This window comes from Lampris incognitus, chromosome 1 (genome assembly GCF_029633865.1).
Source record: "Lampris incognitus isolate fLamInc1 chromosome 1, fLamInc1.hap2, whole genome shotgun sequence".
Classification (NCBI taxonomy): domain Eukaryota; kingdom Metazoa; phylum Chordata; class Actinopteri; order Lampriformes; family Lampridae; genus Lampris; species Lampris incognitus.
This window is the reverse complement of record NC_079211.1, coordinates 15,991,627-16,016,809: the sequence shown is the minus strand read 5'-3', so window position 1 is coordinate 16,016,809 and position 25,183 is coordinate 15,991,627. Positions and strand designations below refer to the sequence as shown.

At 46.8% G+C, this 25,183-nt stretch overlaps 1 protein-coding gene across 1 annotated transcript in view; it reads left to right on the top strand.

The window, feature by feature from the left end:
• The window catches only part of tenm1 (teneurin transmembrane protein 1), a 231,774-nt gene that overhangs the window by 159,100 nt on the left and 47,491 nt on the right, over positions 1-25,183 (top strand). Inside the window, exons 18-24 of the mRNA XM_056289538.1 lie at positions 1-138; positions 1,788-1,907; positions 3,305-3,566; positions 5,628-5,913; positions 12,096-12,239; positions 12,389-12,641; positions 13,412-13,432. The exon at positions 1-138 is cut by the window's left edge and continues 100 nt beyond it. Coding sequence (XP_056145513.1) covers positions 1-138; positions 1,788-1,907; positions 3,305-3,566; positions 5,628-5,913; positions 12,096-12,239; positions 12,389-12,641; positions 13,412-13,432 — 1,224 coding nt within the window. The remainder of the gene's footprint in view (positions 139-1,787; positions 1,908-3,304; positions 3,567-5,627; positions 5,914-12,095; positions 12,240-12,388; positions 12,642-13,411; positions 13,433-25,183) is intronic.

The window sequence follows — 25,183 nt, the reverse complement described above, 5'->3', positions numbered from 1 at the left end:
GCAGAACCCCACCCCGGCCGCCGCGCCGCCCTCCTCCTCCGCCGGCTCACACACGCATAGCTTCTACCAGCGCATACGCTTCCTTCTCGGCAAGACGGCAACGCACACCCTCCCCGGAGAGGTGCCCTTCGATACCAGGTGTGTGTGACTGGGGGTTTTTTTGTGAGTCTCTGAGCGGGGGTTGGCGTCTGAATCCGAACCCTTTTTATATACTGGGGCTCGTGTCCTCGCCCCTGAGTTCGTCCCGCGTTGAGAGATTGGGGAGACGAGGAGAGGAGCGGCGGCGTTAGCACGTCTGCGTTAGCGCTCGTTTAAAACTGACCAGACACTTAATGCCCCCCGGTGGGGGGGTGGGTAGAGGGGCATTGGGCAATTTGCTTGCAAGTGAGTGCTCCCGTGTCCATACGTGCCCGTGCACCTGTGACGCCCGAGCGCTCTCGGCGTCCCCGTGGCGATTAGGGTCCTTCCTCCAGCACGTTGTCCTACTCCTGTCTCGCAGGCAGGGTACAACTGCAGAGCACTTGTTTGTAAGATATTCATGCTGTACGTGTCGTATCGTTACACCAGTCGTAAAGGTGTCGCCATCAATTTTTCAGCGGCCTCTCGCCGCCGTGTGAGAGGGCGATACGTCTCCCCCGGCGTTATGACCTAGAAAGTTTGGACAGGGGAAGAAAAAAAAAACCAAAAGTGATGCCTCTCTGACAAATGGCCCTGTACATCCTTTTCCCCCCGCTCACTTTTAGAATAAACAAATAAATTAATTACGTGGCCATTGTTTCGGAGGGTAAATCGATGGCAGCTTTCAGGGCAGGAGTAACAAACGGGGCGACGCATCCACCCGAAGGAGCCCTGCCATCCTTCATTTATCCCTCTTCTGGGGCAATGGATAGGATCACATCACAGTGTGTGGGTGTGTGTGTGTGTGTGTCTGTCTGTCTGTCTGCATGGAGTATGAGTGAGTGTGCATTGCACAAGTGTGTGTGTGTGTGTGTGTGTGTGTGTGTGTGTGTGTGTATGTGTGTGTGTGTGCATGGAGTATGAGTGAGTGTGCATTGCACAAGTGTGTGTGTGTGTGTGTGTGTGTGTGTGTGTGTGTGTGTGTGTGTGTGTGTGTGTGTGTGTGTGTGCATGGTGTGTGTGTGTGTGTGTGTGTGTGTGTGTTTAAGTGAGTATGTGAGTGTGTGTGTGTGTGTGTGTGTGTGTGTGTTGTGAGTGTGTGTGTGTGTGTGTGTGCGTGTGTGCATGTGTGTGTGTGTGTGTGTGTGTGCGTGCGTGCGTGCGTGCGTGCGTGCGTGTGTGTGTGTGTGTGTGTGTGTGCGTGTGTGTGTGTGTGTGTGTGTGTGTGTACGCAAATCCATCCGTCCCCATTTTACCTGACCAGCGATTGTTTTACATTCAACCAGTCTTTGTTTCACATTACATGAAATATTAAGAGGTTTACTCCAAAACAGTCAAGACGTACCTGATGGTTCGAAAGCTATTTAAAGAACAACCTTTTCTTTTTGCTGCGGGCACCACTGTCACGACAGTCTAAACATGATGTGGAGGTTTTATGTTTCATACGGCAGGGTGTTGAAAGCTTTCGCCGCAGGTGACGCTCTGTTTCTTATCCCTGTACCCTTGCAGTTGCTGGCTCGGGTGAAAGAGAGGATGGTAACTAGGAGGGTGAATGCAGTTACAGCTCCTTTAGATACAAGGCCACAGTGCACATTGTGTTAGTCTTCCAAAAACAAATCACTACAAAATGGTCAATAACCCCACCCCCACCCCCCACCCCCTTTCTCCAGTCGGGTAGCAGTAATCAGGGGAAGTGTGGTGGTCCAGGACGGCTCCCCTCTGGTTGGAGTCAACATCACCTTCCTCCAGCACCCTGAATATGGTTACACCATCAGCAGGCAGGACGGCAGGTAAAACACGTAACCACACACACACACACACACACACACACACACACACACACACACACACACACACACACACACACACACACTTCCATAAGCTATTTGCTCACAAGACCATTTTGAGAAATGATCATTGGGAATGTGGATGTGATGACCGAGCAAATGGAGCATTCATTTTTAATTTCACTGCAGCACGGTGGCCCAGTGGTTAGCACTGTTGCCTCACAGCAAGAGGGTCCTGGGTTCAAACCCAGGCCGCCCCAGGTCCTTTCTGTGTGGAGTTTGCATGTTCTCCCCGTGTCTGCATGGGTTTCCTCCCACCATCCAAAAGAAATGCATGTTAGGGTTAATACTCCTGCTTGTGCCCCTGAGCAAGGCAGTGGAAAGAAGAACTAGAGTTGGTCCCCGGGGTGCTGCAGCTGCCCACTGCTCCTATACAATAGGATGGGTTAAATACAGAGAACTAATTTTATTGTAACCTGTGCAATGACAAAATAAAGTGGTGTTTTCTTCTTTTCTTCTTAAACAGTTATGCATTCTGAAAATTGCATCACTCTGCTGCAGTGTAGCCTTTGAGACCAAGGAAGGACAACATTTGAGCTCTGTCATCATATTACAATAACCAAAATCCCAGTCTCATATTGCAATATCAATATTATATTGATATATTGCCCAACTCTTACTCACTACCACCACCTTACTCACTACATTACTTACTACTTCCACTACTACTACTTAACCTGTAGTTAATGGTCACGCCATTAACTTGCATATAAAACCAGTCGTTAGTTTCAGTCGTTCTGCAACTGGTGTTTATGAGGTTGGGGGATACCTGCACTCAGTGGAGACTGAAGAGGTCACTTAGATGAGAGATGAAACGCTACTTCCACTAAATGTTGTGTCCAGATGAACTGATTCAACCTTACAAGGATTATTGAGCATGCATAAAGATATTACTACTGCTTGTACAACTACTTCTAGCATTTGTTGTTGTTAATGTTATTATTATTATCTAAGTAAAAGCAGATGTTATACTCAAAAATTTCTGAAAAATGTAAACCTATAGGTTAAAAAAATAACATATATATGTGTATACATATGTATACATATGTATACATATATATACATACATATATATATATATGTGTGTGTGTGTGTGTGTGTGTGTATGTATGTATATAGTATATGTTGTGAAAAGCAGCACCACAAGATCAAATTCTGAGTGGTATAATAGAAAGAGAGCAATATATAAAGGTGGAAATGGGAAGACTTAACATCAATGCAGGTCAATAAAGATATGTTTTTAAAAGTGATTTTTGATCTTTTATATGTATTATATATGTCTTTATGTAATGTTTTGACAATGGAATCGGTTTCCCCCCTTTTTCTCCATCCGGCTCTAGTTTTGACCTGGTGACCTCTGGAGCAGTCTCGATGACCCTGATGTTCCAGCGCCCACCCTTCCTGCCACAGATACAGCCCATCTGGACGCCCAACAACAACTTCCTGGTTCTGGGTGTGGTGACCATGTCGCGGGAGGAAGTACAGCCATCAAAGTGTGACGTCAGGAATGTTCTCAGTCCTTACCCGCTGGTCCTGCCCTCCCCTTTACCCAGATACACTGGAGCATGTGTGGAGAGGGGGCCTGTCATACCGGAAATACAGGTGCAAAGATATTTACTAATCTGTCAGATATCTTGGACAGTGAGGCATCCGGGTGGCATGGCGGTCTATTCCGTTGCCTACGATCGCCGGATCAAATCCCCGCGTTACCTCTGGCTTAGTCGGGCGTCCGTACAGACACAATTGGCGGTGTCTGCAGGTGGGAAGCCAGATGTGTGTATGTATCCTGGTCACTGCACTAGCGGCTCCTCTGGTCGGTTGGGGCACCTTTTTTTGAGGGGGGGACTGGGGGAATAGTGTGATCCTCCCACGCATTACGTCCCCCTGATGAACTGTCAGGTGAAAAGAAGCGGCTGGGGACTCCACATGTATCAGAGGAGGCATGTGGTAGTCTGCAGCCTCCCTGGATCAGCTGAGGGGATGGAGCAGTGACCAGGACAGCTCGGAAGAGTGGGGTAATTGGCCGGATACAAATGGGAGGAAGAAAATGGGGGGGGGGGTATCTTGGACGGTATCACAATGCACAGTCTGAGGAGAAATCGAGTGAAGATATGAAGATAAATGATGCATTTACTAACAGCTCAGCCACAAACGTCATTAAACACTACAGCTGCAACAAAAGCATGTCAAGACAAACAAGTGGCAAGCCAAGAGATGACAAAGAGCGCTCGATGTCATCTGTGAGCTCGGCGTTTTGTTTAGTACGTGAATAAATGTCTGCAATGAGATAACAATAAAGCACGTGTCCAAGAAGACATTTTTATTTGCTTTTCTGCAAGAGTAAAAGCATCTCTGATAAGGTTGCATAAACTAGTGCTGCGCGATTAATCTAATCGCGATCGTGATGTCAGCTCAAAAGGCTGCGATTTGATTAAATAATAAAATGTGCGTGTGTGTGAACGTCTGTTTGTGCGCAGTCTGCATATCTACGCCCATAATTAAGAGCTGACCAATCAGCCTCTGTTTAGGCAGTGACGCGTGTGCGGTCTACGGTCACATGACTATCCGGTGCGCTGTGTGACAACCAGCAGGTTAACGCTGATGAACTGGTGGCAAAAAAACAAAACAAAAACAAAACGTGACCTCTGTTATAAGGCGATATTTTAGATTCAAGTTCAGCAGTATTGAGCAGAAAGAGGTACTGTGTAAAACATATAAAATGAAAGTCGCTACGACAAATTCGTATTGTAACGTGCATGGATAAGAAGACACGCTGGCCGCTGGCTGGCGGGTCTAACCCTTTAGTCGAGCGGTTATCGATGTCTCCTGCGGTGCGGGCGATACGGGTTCGCGTCCCCGCCGCGGCAGTTCCTATGGTTGCGTTGTCCCCCGAATTCGCTACATTCGTGTCAGAAGTGGGATGGAGCGACCGTAAGGCCATCGGAAGCGTATGAGGCGTGAAGGAGCTGATATGCTTAAGCGTGGGGACGCGCTTCCCGAAGGAGGGGGGGTAGTGTAATGTGCATGGATAAGAAAACACGCTGGCCGCTGGCTGGCGGTTCTGACCCTTTAGTCTAGCGGTTAGCGATGCCTCTTGCGGTGCGGGCGATACAGGTTCGCTTCCCGGCTGCGGCAATTCCTGTGGTTGCGTTGTCCCCCGAATTCGCTACAGTGTTATTTGTATATGTATAAATGTGTTTATTATATTGAAAATCGTGATATTGTCCACAATAATCTCAATATGACCTTTTCACCAAATCGTGCAGCACTAGCCTAAACTATGTTCTTTCTAAACTTTTACAGAACACTCCCTTTATTTTCCAAGAACTTTTGTGATAATAATCTCTCTATTTTTAGTTTTGTCATAGTCCGTTTAATTATGAAATGAAAGAAGAAGAAAAACCAACTAAACAAGTAAAGAATAGGCGACTCAACACATTGTCAAGCTGTTCAGACAAGATTCGTGCTTGTCTATTTTTATTTTAAATTCCAAGTGTTATTTCTTATTATAGCTACTGATGCCAATTTCCATGTTAGCGCATCGTAATGTTATTCTAACGGCAAGGTAATAGAACACCTTTTCTTCTTCTTTATGTTCCTCCTTGTCACATTTCTCTTTCTATCACCTGTCTCTCATTCTCTTCTCAACCTCTCTGTCCTCAGGCAGTGCAAGAGGAGATTCCTATTCCAGGGTCCTTTGTGAAGTTGAGCTATCTGAGTACCCGAGCAGCAGGCTACCTCTCGCTGCTGCGTATCCTCCTCACCCCTCCCTCCCCCTCCTCCCCCGTGTCCCCACTGGGTGGTCTGGCCAAAGTGCATGTCCGTGCATCCGTCCAGGGCAGGCTCTACCAGCGCTGGTATCCTGCGGGGCCGGGCCTGGTCCACAGAGTGGTCTGGAACAAGACGGATGTTTACGGTCAGGAGGTGTGGGGGCTCACCCATGCTACCGGTAAGTACAATTTACCCTCATCTTCTCTTCTTTCCCTGTATGTGTTGAATTACATTATCGCTGTGTGATTTTGGGTGCGTGAAAGTGTGTTTTTGCATGTTACAGTAAATTTTCTATGGATCTTGTACTCTCCACCATTTTCCAAAGCATCGTGTAGTTTTTTTTATAGATTTTTGGATGTATTTTTCCCACCTGCCAGGGAGGCACAGGTTTTCATTAATTTCAGTGTGGTATGAAAATCAGCTGAAAACTTGCTTGAGATATGTAATCTATTACAGTGAACATCATGATGTCTTACTGTTATACTAATATGTGTAAAAAAAAAACTCCCTCTCATCCTTTTTTGGGTGGTGTGTGTCTTCCTCAAGCTCAGGTCCTCTACCAGAGGCCTGGGAGTTTGAGGGTTCTGCATAGCATCTTAGCTGTTCCTAGGATCACACTCTTCTGGGCAGAGACCTCAGATGTTGCTCCTGGAATCTGCTGGAGCCACTCTCCCATTTTGGGGGTCACAGCCCCTAGTGCTTCTATCACCACTGGGACTACTGTAGATTTCACCTTCCACATCCGATCTAGTTCTTGCTTCAGCCCTTGGTATTTCTGTAGCTTCTCATGCTTTCTTCCTGATGTTGCCGTCCCTCGGGATTGTTACATCGATTCCTCCTGCTGTCTTCTGTTCCTTGTCGACCACCACAATGTCTGGTTGGTTAGCCAGCACCTACGTGTCAGTCTGGAACTTGAAGTCCCACAGGATCTTAGCGCTGCCATTCTCAATCACCTTGGTGGTATCTCCCATTTGGACTTGGGGACTTCAAGTCTGTATTAAGTACAGATATTCCTGTACACTATCCCAAGCACTTGGTTATGCCTTTCAGTATACACTATCCAAGCTAGCATTTTACACCCTGCTACTAATTGTTGGACTGTCTCAGGGGCGTCTTTGCACAGCCTGCATCTTGTCTGGTCTTGTCTGGTGTGGTAGACCCCTGCCTCAATCGATCTGGTGCTGAGTGCCTGTTCTTGTGCTGCTATGATCAGAGCCTCTGTGCTGTCCTTCAGTCCAGCATTTTCTAGCCCCTGGTAGGATTTCTCAGTATCAGCCCATATAGAGGGTTGGTCTTGGTCTTCCATGATACCTCATCTTCTTCTTCCTCCCCAACTCTCAGTCTTCTGCTGCCTAAGGTACTCATTCAGCAGTTCGTTCTGGGGGGCCCTCTTTCTGATGTACTTGTGGAAGTCCATTGTTTCATCCTCGATAGTGGCTCTGACACTCACTAATCCTCGGCCCCCATCTTTTCGCTTACCATACAGTTTCAGGCTGCTAGACTTTGGGTGGAACCCTCCGTGCATTGTGAGGAGTTTTCGTGTCCTGGTATCTGTGGCCTTTATCTTCTCCTTTGGCCACTTTATTATTCCAGCTGGGTATCTGATGACTGGTAGGGCATATGTGTTGATGGCCTGTATCTTATTCTTCCCATTGAGCTGGCTGCTCAGGAGAACAGAACAGCCTATGCAGAACAGCAGCAGGCGCAGTGCATCACCTTGGTATATGCCGTATTTGATGGTTACCTGTGTGATTGATTGTCTTTGGGTTGGCCTCTAGTGTTGTTTTCCATCGCTGCATTGAGTTTTTGATGAACCTACTAGTGTCCTGTTGTTTTTGTATAGTGCCAAGCACTCCAGTATCCATGTGTGGGGCATTGAATCATAGGCTTTCTTGTAGTCAATCCAGGCTACGCTCAGGTTGGTCTGTCTGGTCTTAGAGTCTTGGGTGACTGCTCTATCAACCAGTAGCTGATGCTTTGACCCTCTGGTGTTGTTCCCAATTCCTTTCTGAGTTTCGCTCATGTATTGACTCATGTGCCCATTCAGCTTAGCTGCTATGATGCCTGCAAGGATCTTCCAATGTGCTGGTGTCAAACTGCATTGCGTTCACTACCTATGTTGTCTGTAAATGTTCTCATTCATCCAGGTCATGGTGTTCCAAAGGAATTGAATCGAGTGCAACTGGACTTGATACATATCTGAGTTTCATTACCAGCGAGTCAGACTAGCTTGGTCTAGTCAGAAAGGCACGAACTGATGAAGCCTCTTGGATGAGAGGCAAAACGTCTTCACGGATATATACCAAGTCCAGTTGCACTCGATTCAATTCCTTTGGACTGCCTATGTTGTCATGAAAGCAAATCTGGAAGATAGACGATGATCAAACATGGACGATGTGACAAAGGATAATGTAAATTTGGTAGTTTCTTGCAGTAAAAAAGACTTTCTAAACAATCCATGTGGTCAACTGCAATGTCCCGCAATGGTTATGTCAACAGAATGTAAACTGTGGTTGATTACCCATTTCAAGCAAGTTTTAAGTCTTTGTAAGTTGATATTGTACTGAATTTAATGGAAACCAATGCCTACATGGAAGATTGGAAAAATATATTTAAAATTCAAAAAAATTTATGGTATGCTTTGAAAAATGGTCAAGGTTAACGTAAAGTATAAGCTATTTGTAGTAAATATGCTAAAACGCTAAAACAATCAAAGACATAAGTATGTGCCTTTAAGAGGAGGAGCCAGCTTACGTTGGATTCTGCTGGTGTTGAAAAACATAAATGGGGGGGGTCTAAGCAGGACTTGAGAAGTCTTGGGAAAGCAAAGAAATAAAATGTCTGTCAGCAAACAAAAAAGAAAAACTTTGAACTTAATGTAAAATGTAAACTCGCCAGATAGCTTTGTTGAAATTGTTGTCCATCAGCTGTTGTCCATCATGTTGAGCACTCTGTCAGTGAGAGATAGGGGACACGTTATGAGACCCGGAGAGGCAAGGGTCTTCACTTCCCATGATTACAGATGTTACCATCATTGTGAAGGCTCCCCCCCTCCCCCGGGGACATGAACTCACACCGCAATTCCATCTCCTTATTCCCAGACCCCTCTCTCCCCCTGCTCCATCTCTTCTCTCCTTATCAGCCCAAGCTGTGCCTCCCCCTGCCGTTAGAGCTTTCCCCTCGATCTCTTTCTTTCTCCTCTAATCGAATCATCCCTCTTTTTATGTGTCGCTCACTTCTTTTTCTTGCCCTTCCCCAGCCTCCCCTCTTCCCTTGCCTCCAGTCCTATCTGCCTCGAACCTCGCAATTGTGCTGGTGTGCACATGCCCTCGCCTGAACCCTGTCTCTTTTCTTCTCCTGGCAGTTTGTTGTTCTCCATTCTCTCTCTCTCTCTCTCTCTCTCTCTCTCTCTCTCTCTCTCTCTCTCTCTCTCTCTCTCTCTCTCTCTCTGATCCCCCCCTCCCCACCCCCCTCCCACCGTTACCGCCTTTGCTGTCTTACCCCTTCCCCTCTCTTGTTTTCTCTCCACCACCCATGTTTTCCCCTGATTCCTTCCTCTCTGCCGTTCCTAGAGCTTCGTTGACAAAAAGGCAGACACAAACGTGTGTGAACAGGCACAAATAGTTACACACACACACACACGCACACGACACATGCATGCACGCACGCACACACAAACACACTCCTGCTCAGACGGAGAGGGAGCAGGAGAGATCATGCTCTGTTTGCTGGGGTGAACACGCTGCCTGAGGCTTCTGCAGATGGGAATGAAAGCTCACCTGTGAAATATTGAATGTTCATTTGTGTACTGTACTGTTTATGTGTATGTGTGTTTGTGTGTGTGTATTTGTGTGTGAGTCCTTGAATTTGTGTGTTTGGACGCATGTTGTGTGTGAGTCACAACCTTGTACTAAAATGACAGTACGACAGTTAAATGGACTACAATGTCAACTAATGCCCCAGGAATTATACATGGCTTTTTGCCATCTTACTTATTAAAATATGCAGATTATTGTTAAACTGCCCCCCCCCGAATCCTCCCAACACTTTAAGCTCAAGTGTGTAATCAAGTTTTATAACTGCTCAATTTTGAATCCAACACCCCTTATTTCCTTGCTTTGACATCACAAGATCACACGCCCAGCATGGCTTAAATCACCCAACATGTAAAACAACTGAGGTTTTCGAATTAACTCGCGTAGATTTTTGGGGCTTTTCCAGTATTAGCGGGTTTATTTTTTTTTCCCCTGCCAAGTGCCTCTTTGCCCATTATTTTTCTCCCTATCCACTTTATTGATTCTACGAATCAAGTCGGAGATTTAAGTGGGTCTCGGCGTCTCTGGCAAAAGGATTTCTCTTGAGCTTGTGCATAAAATGATATTCCCTATTTGTGTCCAATCCTTTTGCATTCTGTACACAACCCCCCCACCACCACCACCACCACCACCACCACCACCACTTCCCTGTGCTCTTTGGCACTTAGAGAGGCATGCAGGTCTACATTTAAGTGAGTAGTGAGAGATCAGCACCCACAGTGATTGACAGCGACAGCTATTCCTTCACTGCGCCCGTGTCAGGTGTATTTCTTGTCAGGCTGCCATCGCCATTTATCATCAATTTCTGTCGTATCATCTTTCATTTGTACAGTGTCACGTCATGTAGGCTATTGTTTAGGCCACTGGTCTTACATTAATATGGGACGGAAATTGCTTTGAATATAAATACATTTTTTTTGCAGTGCATTGCGGTTGCTCAAGCATGAAAATTGCCTCACTGTGTCAGTGCAAGTTATCATCCACGAACTTCGTACATTATAAGTTATTTACAAATAATGTGATGAGGTTTTATCGTGCTGGAACAGAGAAAGTTGCATCTGATAGAAGGATGTAGCCCTCCCCCAGCCGTGACTTACAAGGGGGTGATGTTTGTCCAGGACGATGACAAGTTGTACGGACACACGTTTCATGCCCGTGTGTCTGTGTCAGCAGAATCGTGTGCGGCAGATACAAGCAACCGCCTGCGATGGAACGCCAACATTTTGCAGGTTTTAACCAAACATCCAACCAGCTGGTTTTACTGATTAATCTGTCCTCTCCCTCACCAAGGGCGGTCTGACAGGATGCGGAAGCGGGGCAGGCTAAGCTAGCTGCTAGTCCATGCAGACCGACAGTTCCGATAACACCAGGGGCGGTCCGGCGGCGGCCTCACCTGGCATTGACTGTGTTTTTAGTGTCGTCGTGTGAAGTGCGGGGAGGTGTGTCGAAGGTGTCTGGCTGGGGGAGCTGGCGTTGGATCGGTTGGGGGAGCCTGGTCTGCTGCATCCAATGGGTCCAGGGACCACAGCCCTGCCTGGAGCTGCGCCCGAGGAGGACACACCGAGGGCGGTCTGACAGGATGTGGAAGCGGGGCAGGCTAAGCTAACTGCTAGCCCATGCTGACCGGCAGTTCCGACAGTCATCCTCGCGTTCGCTGTCTTGGACAGTGAATGTATTTATGTATTTTGGATATGTTGGATATATGTGTTCTTGTAGTCTGGATATGTGTTTTTGTCTTTGTGTTGCACTGCTGTGGGCTGGGGAAATGACATTTCATTTCATTTCATATACGCAAGTGCATGAAATGAAATGACAAATAAATGCCCCTGATACCCGTGGTTAGACGTTTGCTTTTCAGTGAAGTCTTACTCTTGGTACTTCACGGCACTCCTCTCCACGCCGGGGCCCATGGCTGCATATTTCCGGTGTACAGTCTTCCCTTGTGTTGCCTTATGTTGGGGAGCTCAATTGTCTTCGTCACCTGTTGTTATTAAATGTACTTAAAGTCTGGAGTGGTAAATGGGTGTAGGGGCATGTTTGAGACTGCCGAGCTGCAAAGCTGATCGTGGTTGGTACTTGCAGTGGAGAGTTCGACAGTGTGTCATTACAGCTTAGAGGCCAAGCAGCTAATTCTAGGGCTCCTTCATAAAGATGGGTTCCTCCTGATTACGCCTCCACTTCTCACTGATCGCTCTCATGCACACACACTGATGAGGCCTCATTATTCACTTTTCATCTGGTTCAACATTCAATACTGGAAGTTATGCAGGAAGATGGGAAATATCTGTTTTTGCACACACGTTTGTGTGTGTGTGTGTGTGTGTGTGTGTGTGTGTGTGTGTGTGTGTGTGTGTGTGTGGATCTATCCATTGGACCCTATAAAATCAATCTGCTGGACACGGTATAATATTCCAGTGTTTCTTTATGTAATGAGATACTTGTTCTCATATGTATATAGCGCTAACAATGAATAGTCTTGTTGCTCTGTTTGTGTGCATATGTGTGTGCTCATGTTCGTGCACATCTGTTTGTGTTTGCATGGCAGTGTCGGTGGGCTATGAATACGAGTCGTGTCCCGGTATCATCCAATGGGAGAGGAGGACAGCTTTGATGCAGGGCTTTGAGTTGGTCCCCTCTAGCCTGGGAGGATGGTCTCTGGACAAACATCATGCTCTCAATATACCCAGCGGTGAGCAAACGTAGCATTTAAACGTAGCATTTATCTACACACAAAAAAGTCACACATGTTTCCACAAATACAATGTAGAATAGAGTAGAATTGGTTTTTACATTTGTTTTTTTTTTTGTTTTTTTTTTTTTGCATCTGTCTATCTCCAGGAGTCCTTCACAAGGGAAACGGGGAGAATGTCTTCCTTTCACAGCAGCCTCCTGTCATAACCACAGTGATGGGGAATGGTTTCTACCGCAGTGTCCCCTGCGGTCCAAGCTGCAGCGGTGCAGCTCGGGATATGATGCTGTTTGCCCCAGTGGCGCTAGCTAGCGGCCCAGATGGCTCCCTCTACGTGGGGGACTTCAACTTCATCCGCAGGGTCCACCCTGATGGGTACACCAGGACCATCCTGGAGCTTAAGTGAGAATGATAACCTCGTTAGCTTTGTGTGAGACTGGAGATGTCGGCTTGATCCTGGCAAGGGTACAGCTGGCGTTTGAGTGACTGATGGCGCTGGGCTCGCGTAAAAACAAAATTAGGTCACAAGATATACGTTAGCATGGCGTTACTTGTAGTCGGCATCTGAGTCAATGATCTGTTTCCTCTCTATACATTCAGACATGTTTCTTTATGAACAGGCACTTCCTGTGAGATTCAGATACCAGAGACACTAATCTACCTGTTTAGCACTTGAGAGAGAGTGAAAGTCTTCACCGTGAAACAAAGATATTGTTTTGTGGATTATGGCGATGATATCGCCTGCTGTGCTTCAGGCACTACGCTCTCTGTTTCTGCACTTTCTCGAGCATGGCATCTCAATGGGATTCCAGTCATTTGCCCTGTAAAGCATTTGCCTTATGTAACTTTACCCTCGCTCCCTCTGTTAATGTTGTACCCCTCGCTAATATTTCTGGTTCAGACGGCGGTTTCGTCGTGTCTGTATTTGATACTTTACAGTCCTCGGGGAGGAAATGCCAAAAAGCTTCCTATACAGGTTAATATTTAATGTGGAATAACGCATTGGCCTAAATTAAGCCTAATCTTGGTTTATGGGAAGGGAAATTACTTCTGGTTACCCGTGAAATGCTGTGGACTCGTGTTAATAGAGTTTAAAATGTTGTTGCATAAAATGTTTTCCCCCTCTTCTTCTTCTTCTTCTATTTCAACACCCCTTGATGGCTGATTAACAGGAACCGGGATACCAGGCACAGGTGAGAATTGATTAACATTTCCTGTTCCCGTCATTTACAACTACACACGCACACACACACATGCACACACACCATAAATAAAACACAGGGCAAAGCAGTACATCTTCAGTGAAAAGACAGGACATGGCTTGTTGAGAAATGCCACACTGAACGTCTTCCTTAATTGTCTGCTGCAAATTGCCCTGAACCAGTTCAAATGCGGTTCAGCCGTCATACTGTATTTTTTCGCATCTGTCCTCTGTGTGACTCCAAACCGCACCTCACACGCGGCCCATTTCCGAATCTCCACGCAACTCGTGTTGAGGTTAGATCCATCAAATTCCTGTTTTAATTTCCCTGGATGACGATATTAAATTTGTATACTGGAAAGGGACCGAAAGGACAGGGATTTCATGTTCCAGAGGATTACGCGAGGTCGGGTTGGAGGATGTTGCGGTTCATTCACTTCCTGAGCTGGACTAAAAGACGGTGGCTGGGCACGGCCCTGGCATCGTCCCCGGCACCAGGCCCTGATGATAGCGTCAGCTCCACACACCATGCTAGACAGGAAGATTAGACAGATGTTAAAGGGTCTGTCTCTTTGTGTGAGTGTGTGTTTGTGTGTTTGTGTCACCATCAGGATTTATGTACTCTAGTGTTTTTGTATGTACATGTGTGTTTTTGTGTACTAGAGCGTGTGAGAGAGGGGGGGGGGGACAGTGAAAGAGGGCTTATCCGATTTGAAAAGAGAGAGGATTTGTCAAGATGCCATATCTCTGGCACGCCAGAGCTTTACACCATGCGACAGGGATAACCTGCAAAGGAGCTGTTTACAGGTGCATGTTTGAAAGTACGCTCATAGGTGTGAAACTGAAAATGCGGCTGCAATTTACGCGCGCGCTCCATCATCTGTTCCTGCCGCACATCTGTGAAATGGATTCTTCTCGAGGCACTCTGTTTGCTCTCACCCTCAGTTCTGCTTCCTCTCTTCTCTCCAGCAGCTTTTTACCGCTAGCAGCATTTTAGCTCCCCTCCTTTATTCTATACTATTGTTCTCCCAAGTAAAATATATTAATTATTCATTTCTATTCAGCTTTCAAAGGTTTTTCGCTCCACTTTCTTCTCAGCAAAGTGCCTATCAGCCGACGGGGGCTTCAAAACAAGGCACTCTCCGAGGGGAGACAATATGCAGTGTAGCTGCCGTATAACTATTGTCTGTTCCTTCACTTCAAGAGTTTCAGTGGAGAGCAAAGTAAACAGGCTAGGAAGTCATCTCCAGTATCATCTGAGAGCACGGGCGGCGGATGCAGAGAGAGCCGGGGCCGGCTTGATCAATGCCTCGGCCCTCTGTGATTGCCGCTTCATTATTCGAGGAGGGAACAGGGGAGGTCAGAGAGGAGCCGCTGGCGTTATTGTCGTTATTGTTTCTTGTTTGCCTTCCGCTGGATGGATGTGTTCTGAGTTGTGAGCAACCTAATTGAGATGAGGACAGGTGAAGCAGTTCGTAATCAGTCATGATGCACGGCGCAGTGTGTCCAGTCGAGCCCCAGCAAATATGATATGCTGGCAGCAAGAAGCCCTAGCATACTTTCGAACTTGCCGGATAACTCCCCCGTGATCAGGTTTGAATTATGTATGTCCAGTTCAGTGCAGGGTTCTGTAAACAGATGTGCCAGAACTGCGGCGTGTGTCATGGACTGGTTTTCTTTCATGACATGTGACTTTATTTAGACCTTCTTGAAAGACATGAACTTTTTTGGGGAATTTTTTTTTTTTTTTAGATAATCAGAATCAAATGACTTGATGGGACGTGATTTTTTTTGCTCTCGCAAGACGCAGTTCACATCACATTTTGTTGAAAATCCGGCAGTCTGACTGCTAAGTACACAACTATGCTATGCACACATCTGCTATGTTTAAGTGGATACTCATGCGACATATCTTTGGAAAGCTAATATTCTTGTCATTTGATGGGTGCAAGCTGTTTCAAGATACAATCACAACAGCGGGTACAATCAACGTCTCTGTCAGACTGCCAACAAACAAGCCAGCAATTACAAAATTGAGGCAGCTCACCTATGAAGCCTCCTAGTACTCCACTGATCAATAACATCCTGATGAAAATGGTCTTGTTACATTGGCAAAGGTCCACACGATCTACTACTACTACTACTACTACTTTCGGCTGCTCCCATTAGGGGTCGCCACAGCAGATCATCCATTTCCATCTCTTCCTGTCCTCTGCATCTTCCTCTGTCACAAGAGCCACCTGCATGTCCTCTCTCACCTCATCCATAAACCTCCTCTTTGGCCTTCCTCTTTTCCTTTTCCCTGGCAACTCCATATTCAGCATCCTTCCTTCTCCCAATACAGTCAAGTCAATTTTATTTGTATAGCCCAATATCACAAATTACAAGTTTGCCTCAAGGGGCTTTACAGCAACACAACATCCTGTCCTTGGACCCTCGCCTCGGATAAGGAGCAACTCCCTAAAAAAAAACAAAAAACCCTTTAACAGGGAGAAAAAATAGGAAGAAACCTCAGGGAGAGCAACAGAGGAGGGATCTCTCTCCCAAGACAGACAACGTGCAATGGATGTTGTGTTTACACAATTTACAGAATACAACCTTGAAAGAGGATAACAGAATTATAATGGAATTATAAAATATGTGAAGAGTATGATGAGGAGGATGCCAAGCGGTGTCCAGACGCCACCGGAACAGCCCAGGACCCGAGCCACACGACCAGCATCACCATGTAAAAAAAAAAAAGTCACACATCTTAGTGAGAGAAGGATATAACATTAAAACAGGATAACAAAATTATATGGATTTATAAAAAAGAAAATGTGATGAGGGTGATGCAAAGCAGTGTCCAGGTGGTACCCACCATCACCATGGAGACCTGGGAGGATGACAGACTGCATGTGCACACAAGGGAGACTCACATCACACCATACACACACAGAAAAAGAGAAATTAGAAGACATCATTCAGAGAGAGAGAAAAGAGATGTGAGAGAAGAGAACAGCTTGCAATAGTCAATAATCTATACGCTATAATCTCGTTGGCACAACAGTGCTTGGTAAATTCATTGAGACAGGAACCGGCCTGCCATGCAGTTCAGGTTGTAAAGAACTCAACTTGTAGACTAAGGCAAAAAGATGAGTTTACCCAGCATCTCTCCTCTGCACATCCAAACCATCTCAATCTTACCTCTCTTGCTTTGTCTCCAAACCGCCCAACTTGAGCGGTCCCTCTAATAGACTCATTCCTAATCCTGTCCTTCTTCATCACTCCCAATTAAAATCTTAGCATCTCCAACTCTGCCACCTCCAGCTCCACCTCCTCTCTTTTCGTCAGTGCCACCATCTCCAAACCGTACAACATAGCTGGTCTCACAACCATCTTGTAAACCTTCCCTTTAACTCTTGCTGGTACTTTTCTGTCACAAATCACTCCTGACACTCTTCTCCACCCACTCCACCCTGCCTGCACTCTCTTCTTCACCTCCCTTCTGCACTGCCCATTACTTTGAACAGTTGTCCCCTAGTATTTAAACTCATCCACCTTTGTCACCTCTACTCCTTGCATCCTCACCATTCCGCTATCCTCCCTCTCGTTCCGCATAGGTATTCCGTCTTGCTCCTACTGACTGTCATTCCTCTTCTCTCCAGTGCATACCTCCACATCTCCAGGCTCTCTTCAATCAGCACCCTATTCTCGCTACAGATCACAATCCATGAACATCATAGTCCACGGAGACTCCTGCCTGATCTTGGTCGTCAACCTGCCCATCACCATTGCAAACAAGAAAGGGCTCAGAGCTGATCCTTGATGTAATCCCACCTCCACCTTGAACCCATCCGTCACTCCTACCACACACCTCATCACTGTCACACTGCCCTCATACATATCCTGCACCACTCGAAGATACTTCTCTGCCACTCCCGACTTCCTCATACAATACCACACCTCCTCTCTCGGCACTCTGTCATATACTTTCTCTAAATCCACAAAGACACAATGTAACTCCTTCTGACCTTCTCTATACTTCTCAGTCAGCATTCTCAAAGCAAACATCTCATCTGAAGTGCTCTTTCTTGGCATGAAACCATACTGCTGTGCTGATCATCACCTCTCCTCTTAACCTAGCTCAGCGGTGGCTAACCATGTGCCATGGAGAGCCATGTGTATGCAGGTTTTCATTCCAACCCGTCTCCACACCAGGTGATTTCACTGATACGTTCTTCCTCTTTGGTTGAAGGGTTGCTAATCAGTGAAATCACCTGGTGTGGAGACGGGTTGGAATGAAAACCTGCGTACACATGGCTCTTCATGGCACATGGTTAGCCACCCCTGACCTAGCTTCTATAACTCTTTCCCATATCTTCATGCTGTGACTGGTCAACTTTATACCTCTGTAGTTGCTACAGCTCTGCACATCGCCCTTATTTTTGAAAATCAGTACTAGTATGCTTCTTCTCCACTCCTCAGCCACCCTCTCACTTTCTAAAATTATGTTAAACAATCTAGTTAAAAACTCCACTGCCATCTCTCCTAAACACCTCCATGCCTCCACAGGTATGTCATCTGGACCAACCACCTTCCTACTCTTCATCCTCTTTATAGCTGCCCTTACTTCATCCTTGATAATCCACCACACTTCCTGATTCACTATCCCATCATCCAGCCTTCTCGCTCTCATTTTCTTCATTCATCAACTGCTCAAAGTACTCCTTCCACCTTCTCAACACACTCTCCTTGCTTGTCAGCACATTTTCATCTCTATCTTTCATCACCGTAACCTGCTGCACGTCCTTCCCAGCTCGGTCCTTCTGTCTAGCCAATTGGTACAAGTTCTTTTCTCCTTCCTAAATGTCCAGCCTCTCATACAATTCACTATATGCCTTTTCTCCTGTCTACTTTCTTCATCTCTCTGACTATCCCACTTCTTTGCCAACCTCTTCCTCAGTATACTTCCCTGTACTTCCTCATTCCACCACCAAGTCTCCTTGTCTTCCTTCCTCTGTCCAGATGACACACCGAGTACCTTCCTAGCTGTCTCCCTCACTATTTCTGCAGTGGTTGCCTAGCCATCTGGCAACTCTTCACTACCACCCAGTGCCTGTCTTAACTCCTCCCTGAACTCCACACACCAGTCTTCCTTCTTCAACTTCCACCATTTGAACCTTGGCTCTGCCTTCACTCTCTTCCTCTTCTTGATCTCCAAAATCATCCTACAAACCACCACCCGATACTGCCTAGCTAGGTTCTTCCTTGTCACCACCTTGCAGTCACCAAGATGATCTAATCTAATAAAATATTGAGTCCATAACACAAAATTACATCAGCAAATACCCACAGACTGCTGTTGCATCATTTCAAATTAGCAGGCAGATGTGCCAAATCTTCCACGGATTCTCCATCATAACTCCAGTTCGCATGTAAATGTTAGCCACATCTTGGTATCAAAATGGCCGCTGCACACCAACCTTTCAATTGACATCTGACCTGACCAAATAGGAGCTTCTATGTCGTGCCCACAGCTTACAATACTGCCATCCAAAACACTAACTACTAATGTATTACTAATGTACTAATTTACTAATGTAATGTGCACTAACTACATTTTTGGTCAAAATTGAGTTATAACTAAAAATTAACATCTTGATATCTGTTTTATCTTGTGACAAAGTTTCAGAGTTCAATTTTGCTTTTTTTAGAGAAAAAAAATGTATAAAAATTGCAGTAACTACAAAATTCGACTCAAATCCTTGGCAGACCAGCAGATTTCGCGCTCTACCCATCTAAGTTAGGTCACGTGACTGCTGCAGTAACTGCGTAGGAGAGAAGGAACCAGACATTGTGTTCTGCCTAGAGCCATGTAATAAACAAACTTTACTGTGACTCAATGTAGACTTTTATTTATTCCTTGTCTTAAATCGAAAAGACAAGGATGATGGAAATTATTGTTAATGTCATCAAGAAAACAACAGTGATGACAGTGACAATGATGATGAAAATGAAGGTGGTGATGCAAAGTTTAATTGATATAAAATTACTATTAAGCAAAATAGTGAAATAAATATTAAAACTAAACTATGAGCTCATTATAATATCAAGTCTAAAATTCTCTATTTGTCCAGACTAAATTAAACAAGCACAAATCCATTGGTAGAGTTGGTAAATACTGTTAAAAACAGCTATAACAAAATCAGTATTGAAATAGGTTTTGTTCACTGAAAAGACAATATAAAAGCTGAAAGAAAACAACAACATTGTTGCTGCACTTCACTTTTGCATTTCTATTAGAAACATTTAAGGCAATGCAAAGGCAGTGCAGTGACTACCTTTTTTTGGGGTCAAAGTTCAAATAAGACGTCATGGTTTTTTGGGGCATAAAAAATTACCTCATGAATACATGTACAGTTAGTGCAATATACTTATAACCCATTTTGACTGGTCAGTTAAAACACTTTAAAGCCATTTTTTCTCAGTTTTACCTTTGCGTAGCTACTGTACTTAGGCTTTGTAAGGCAGAATAGCCAATGAGTGTCGACGTTGAAAGGAAATGCCTGCCCCTCTTCTTTCCTGTAAAGACGAAGTCAATTGCAACCGATTATGCTGATGACTGGTACTTCGTATGGCCAATGAGTTTCTGAAAACGTGGCGATGCTACTTTAGTGGATAAGTTTCATAGGGGGAAAAAAGTACTATGATGTGTTCAGTTAATCTGTCAGCAATACTGATAGTGAATCTGGATATGGGATAGGAAACCTTTAAGTGTCCCCTTTCATAAGAGCCCAAAATTATGACTGCACATTCAACTGTTCAAGACTAGTAGGCTTTTTATCCTTGGCTCTTGCATAGTTGTGGGTGAGCCTGGGTGGGCACACACAATGCTTGTTCCATTTGCATATGGCAAAACAGCTCTCCTCTCCCACACACAATTTAATCTAAATACAGGCTAATTAAAAGGGCAGCCCCACCACCAAATCCAATCATATGAGAGACATGCTATCATTCCCGAATCCCAACTTTAATGCTTTGTAGTTGTCCATGGAAAATTGATAACAAACTCGTTATTTAATTACCTAAACATACTATACATTAGATTTATGTAGCCGGGTGGTAAAGAACTGATCTTTCTTCCTGCAGTGAAATGAAATTCTGTACAGCCCCTTTAAGAGATTAAGCTCGACGCAGGGTTATAACGTCACACGTGCGACGCCTAGTGTCAGTCAGAGCCAGGGCGGGGTGAAGCATGGTGGACAGAGATGCATAGCAGTCTGCATCGGGGTAGACAGTTTTGCTGTAGCTGTTCTTGGCCAGCCATGCTGAGGAGGCCATCTTGAAACGTGGCTGCAAAAGCCCACTACTGTATTTCATTTGTATATATTTCATTTGGGTACATTTTCATTTGTATATTTTATTTTCATGCAGTCGTGATCTATTTCTTTCTATTCTCCTATCGACCGCTGTCCTCCTATTGAAGTGAGGCAGCATTCAGAATAAAAACCCCAAAATAGAATTTTGTGTTGTCCGGTGAGTTCATTACCCTAAGGACCCATCACATTTTGGTACCAGGAGTGGGGTGTCTGAATGTTAGGAGTTTGGTTTCATTTTTGTTTTGAATGAAATACAGTAGTGGTGAAGACAGGTTCTGCGGAGAGTTTGCCTGGCTTCGTGGAGGTTCATTGGATAGACTGACGAGAAGTGTTGGTGATCAGCCTGCTGGACCAGAGGACCACACTACAGCAGCATTTTGGGGGGTTTGGAGAGTCACAAGCCCAGCTGCATCCAGTGTCAACCCCGCGCTGAGTTATTGTCGTCCAGAGACAGTTTCCAGCTGAACCACAGTGTATCCTTCCTCCTGCACGAATTGCGCACTGATAAAAGACTGAACTCTTTGAACTTTTTGAACTGTGCCTATTGTGAACATTCACAATGTCTGTTGATGGTGATGACATTTCTGTTTCTGTAATGGGAGAGGGTGATGCTGACGATAGTATGGAGGAGATTCAGCAGCAACTACCAAGACCTCGGTAGGAAGCATAGTGAGGCTATGGCAGCCATATCCGATCTGAGTAGTCATTCAACTAGATCGTATGTGTATGTACCCAGGGAACGCCACATTAACCCATTTAGTGGCGATGTGAGTACAGATGGGAGAGAAGTTGATGAGTTCGTGGAGGAGGTAGAGAGGGTGATAAGGGCCAGAAATCAAACCCCAGCGGAACAGTTGGACTATGTAATATCTCTTTTAAGAGGGCCAGCCTTGGAAGAGGTGAGGTTTCGGATGGGGGTTGAGCCCAGGCAACCAGCAGACTTATTCACGTACTTGAGAGAAGCATTTAGAGAAAAGCGAAGTACTGCCCAGTTATTACACACATTCTATGGCCGTAAGCAAGCTGAAGGTGAAGACCTTCGTACCTACTCACATGCTCTGTCACAGATACTGAGTTATATAAGGAAGTTGTCACCAAATGCAATTCCTAATGAACAGGTTGTCATCAGAGATCAGTTCGTTGAAGGTGTTCGAGATGTAAGTCTTAGAAGGGAACTTCGTAAACTTGTGAGAGAAAAGCCCCGGTCAACTCTCGTCGAGGTGAGAGATGAAGCTATTAACTGGTCACTGGAGGATCCAAAAACTGGTGTGGTAAAGCTAGTCAAGAATAGACATGTAACATCGGAAGCTGTAGCTGATACCCAGTGCTCTGCTGTTAACCAACCAGGCGCACTGTTACTTTAGAAGATGTGCTTTAAGTAGTGGCTGAGCAGGGAAAGGCCATAGGTGAGTTGACCAAGGCTGTGAAGGAACTCACTGGTGACAGATGTAAAACCGAGCAACCAGCTGTTAGACCTAGAACACAGCCTAGGTTTACGGAAGATGGCCAGCCAATTTGTTTTAAGTGCAATGGGGTGGGGCACATTGCTAGAAAGTGTGTGCAGAGCCATAAAGCGCATCCTGGTGAATCATCCTACAACGCCTGCTATTCAGGGAAACTCCAGACCTCGGTTGCCGTGAGCCAGGCAATGCGGGGGCAGCCCAGAGGCTCAATCAATGACCCTACACGCACCAGACTACTTGAACGCGCAGTCGGTAAATGCCCTGTCATTCAACTAAAGATTGGAGGTGTTGTGGACTCATGCTTATTAGATACAGGAAGCCAAGTGAGCACTATTTCTGAGAGTTTCTTTAGAGAACACCTGTGTAGGGAGGATGGGGATATGCTCTCTACTTCCGGTTGGCTTAAAATCACGGCAGCTAATGGTTTAGATATACCATATCTAGGGTATCTGGAGTTAGATGTTGAAACCCTGGGAGTGATGCTCCCGGAATGTGGTTTTTTGGTGATAAAGGGACCTCCAAATTCTCCAAATATGCCAGGCCTCATAGGAATGAATATTATTAGTCGATGTCGGCAGCTAGTACAGGGTGAGTTTGAAACTACTTTGGGTGGAGAGTTACAGTCAGATTGGAGAGAGGCATTCCAGCAGATGCAAAGGGCTACCATCGTGGGCAAAATGACCGTCGCTAGAGTAGCTGGAAAGGACACGGTGTGGCAGGAATGAGGAAAAACACATGAGACCAAGGCGAGTTTGATGTTTATTCCTCAACTCCAAAAACCAACTGCAGCAGGAACAACCCTGCCCCGGCGAGCCCGGGAACGTAATCCACGCCCCCAGCTCACAGTCCTGCTGGGTGAGAGGCATAGCCCCTAGTGTCCGCCACACAGCCCCCCCCCCCCCCCCGAACACCCAGAAGGGACTCCTGGAAAGAAACTTAGTGTCTCACTGGAGGCTTAAGCAGCCTGCCATAACGGCTGCGCCGTCCCTCAGCCGAAACAGTAGGTGAAACACAGTCCAAAGCCGGCTGAGAAGCAGAACGCTGAACCCATGAAGACACTGCCGGGGTCCTGGAAGGAGGACGACCCTGACGGGGAACCTGGGCCGGAAACACAACTTCGCCTGCCACCCTGTGCGCCGGTTTAAGCCTATCAAGCGTGACACGCTCCCTACGCCCACCCATATCTAGCACAAAACCCTTAGGACCCGTCTCAAGAACCCGAAATGGACCATCGTATGGGGGTTGGAGGGGTGAGCGATGAGCATCGTGCCGTACAAAAACGAGCCGACATGAGCTCCGCAGGCACGAACGACCGCGGAAAACAGTGGTGAACGGGGCCTGGAACCCGAGTGCTGTCGGACAAAAAAGGATAAACGGCCGGACGGGGTCGAGGAGCGGAACTCCCAGGCAAAAATTCCCCAGGGACGCGGAGCGGCTGACCGAGCACCAGCTCAGCAGGTGACGCGTCGAGGTCCTCCTTAGGAGCCGAACGCAACCCGAGCATAACCCAAGGTAAACGATCCACCCAGTTACCATCTGAGAGCGCAGCGCCCAGCGCTGCCTTGAGCGACCGGTGAAAACGTTCACACAACCCGTTAGCCTGAGGGTGATACGCGGTAGTGCGGTGTACCTGCACACCCAAGGATCGCACAAGTGCCGACCAGAGCTCTGACACGAACTGGGGGCCCCTGTTTGAGGTGATATCTGACGGAGTGCCGAAACGGGCGACCCAGGAGGAAAGAAAAGCGCGTGCAACATCCGAGGATGTTGTGGAGGATAGAGGGACAGCCTCTGGCCACCTGGTGGTCCGATCTACCATTGTGAGCCGGTGCGTAAAACCCTGTGAAGAAGGTAGAGGGCCCACCAGGTCCACATGCACGTGGTCGAAACGTCTGGCCGGGATCGGAAACGGCTCGAGGGGCGATTTAGTGTGCTGGTGGACCTTAGCGCGCTGGCACGCTACACATGCAGCTGCCCACCCCTTGACGTCCTTGCGGAGGCCAGGCCAGACGAACTTGGAACCGACCAACTTCACCGATGCCCGAACTCCAGGGTGCGAGAGGGAGTGAATCGAATCGAAAACTCGACGGCGCCAGGCCACTGGAACAACGGGGCGGGGACAGCCGGTGGAGACATCGCAGAGGAGGGCAGGACTGCCTTCCTGCATCACAGCGTCCTCTAGCTTGAGACCGGTACGCGTTGACCTAAGGGCAAGGACGTCCGGGTCACTGGGCTGGTCGGCAGCCATAGCGGAGAAATCCACACCGAGGTGCACAGGACACACAAGCACACGCGACAGACAATCAGCAACAGGGTTGGACTTCCCGGCCACATGCTGAATGTCCGTTGTGAACTCGGAGATCGCCGCTAGGTGGCGCTGTTGACGAGCAGACCACGGCTCAGTCACCTTGGACATGGCAAAAGTCAGCGGCTTATGATCCACATAAGCCGTGAATGGGCGACCCTCCAGCAGGAAGCGGAAATGCCGGGTTGCAAGGTGCAGTGCCAGCAACTCCCGGTCAAAAACGCTGTACTTGCGCTCGCTATCTCGCAGTTTGCGGCTAAAAAATGCGAGTGGCTGCCACGCATTCGCCACACGCTGTTCAACCACAGCCCCCACGGCTATGTCAGACGCATCGGTTGTTAAAGCTATGGACGCCGTGGGTGTGGGATGGGCGAGGAGGGCAGCGTTAGCCAGGGCGCACTTAGCTCCGTCAAAGACCTGGACCTGTTCGGGAGTCCAGTCGACAGGGTCGTTAGCCTTGTTAAGCCGCAGGGCTTCGTAAAGTGGCTGAAGGAGGTGGGCAGCGCGAGGGAGGAAACGGTTATAGAAATTCACCATTCCCAAGAATTCCTGCAATGCCTTAACAGAGACCAGGCGGGGAAATTCCGCCACCGCTTGCACCTTAGAAGGCAACG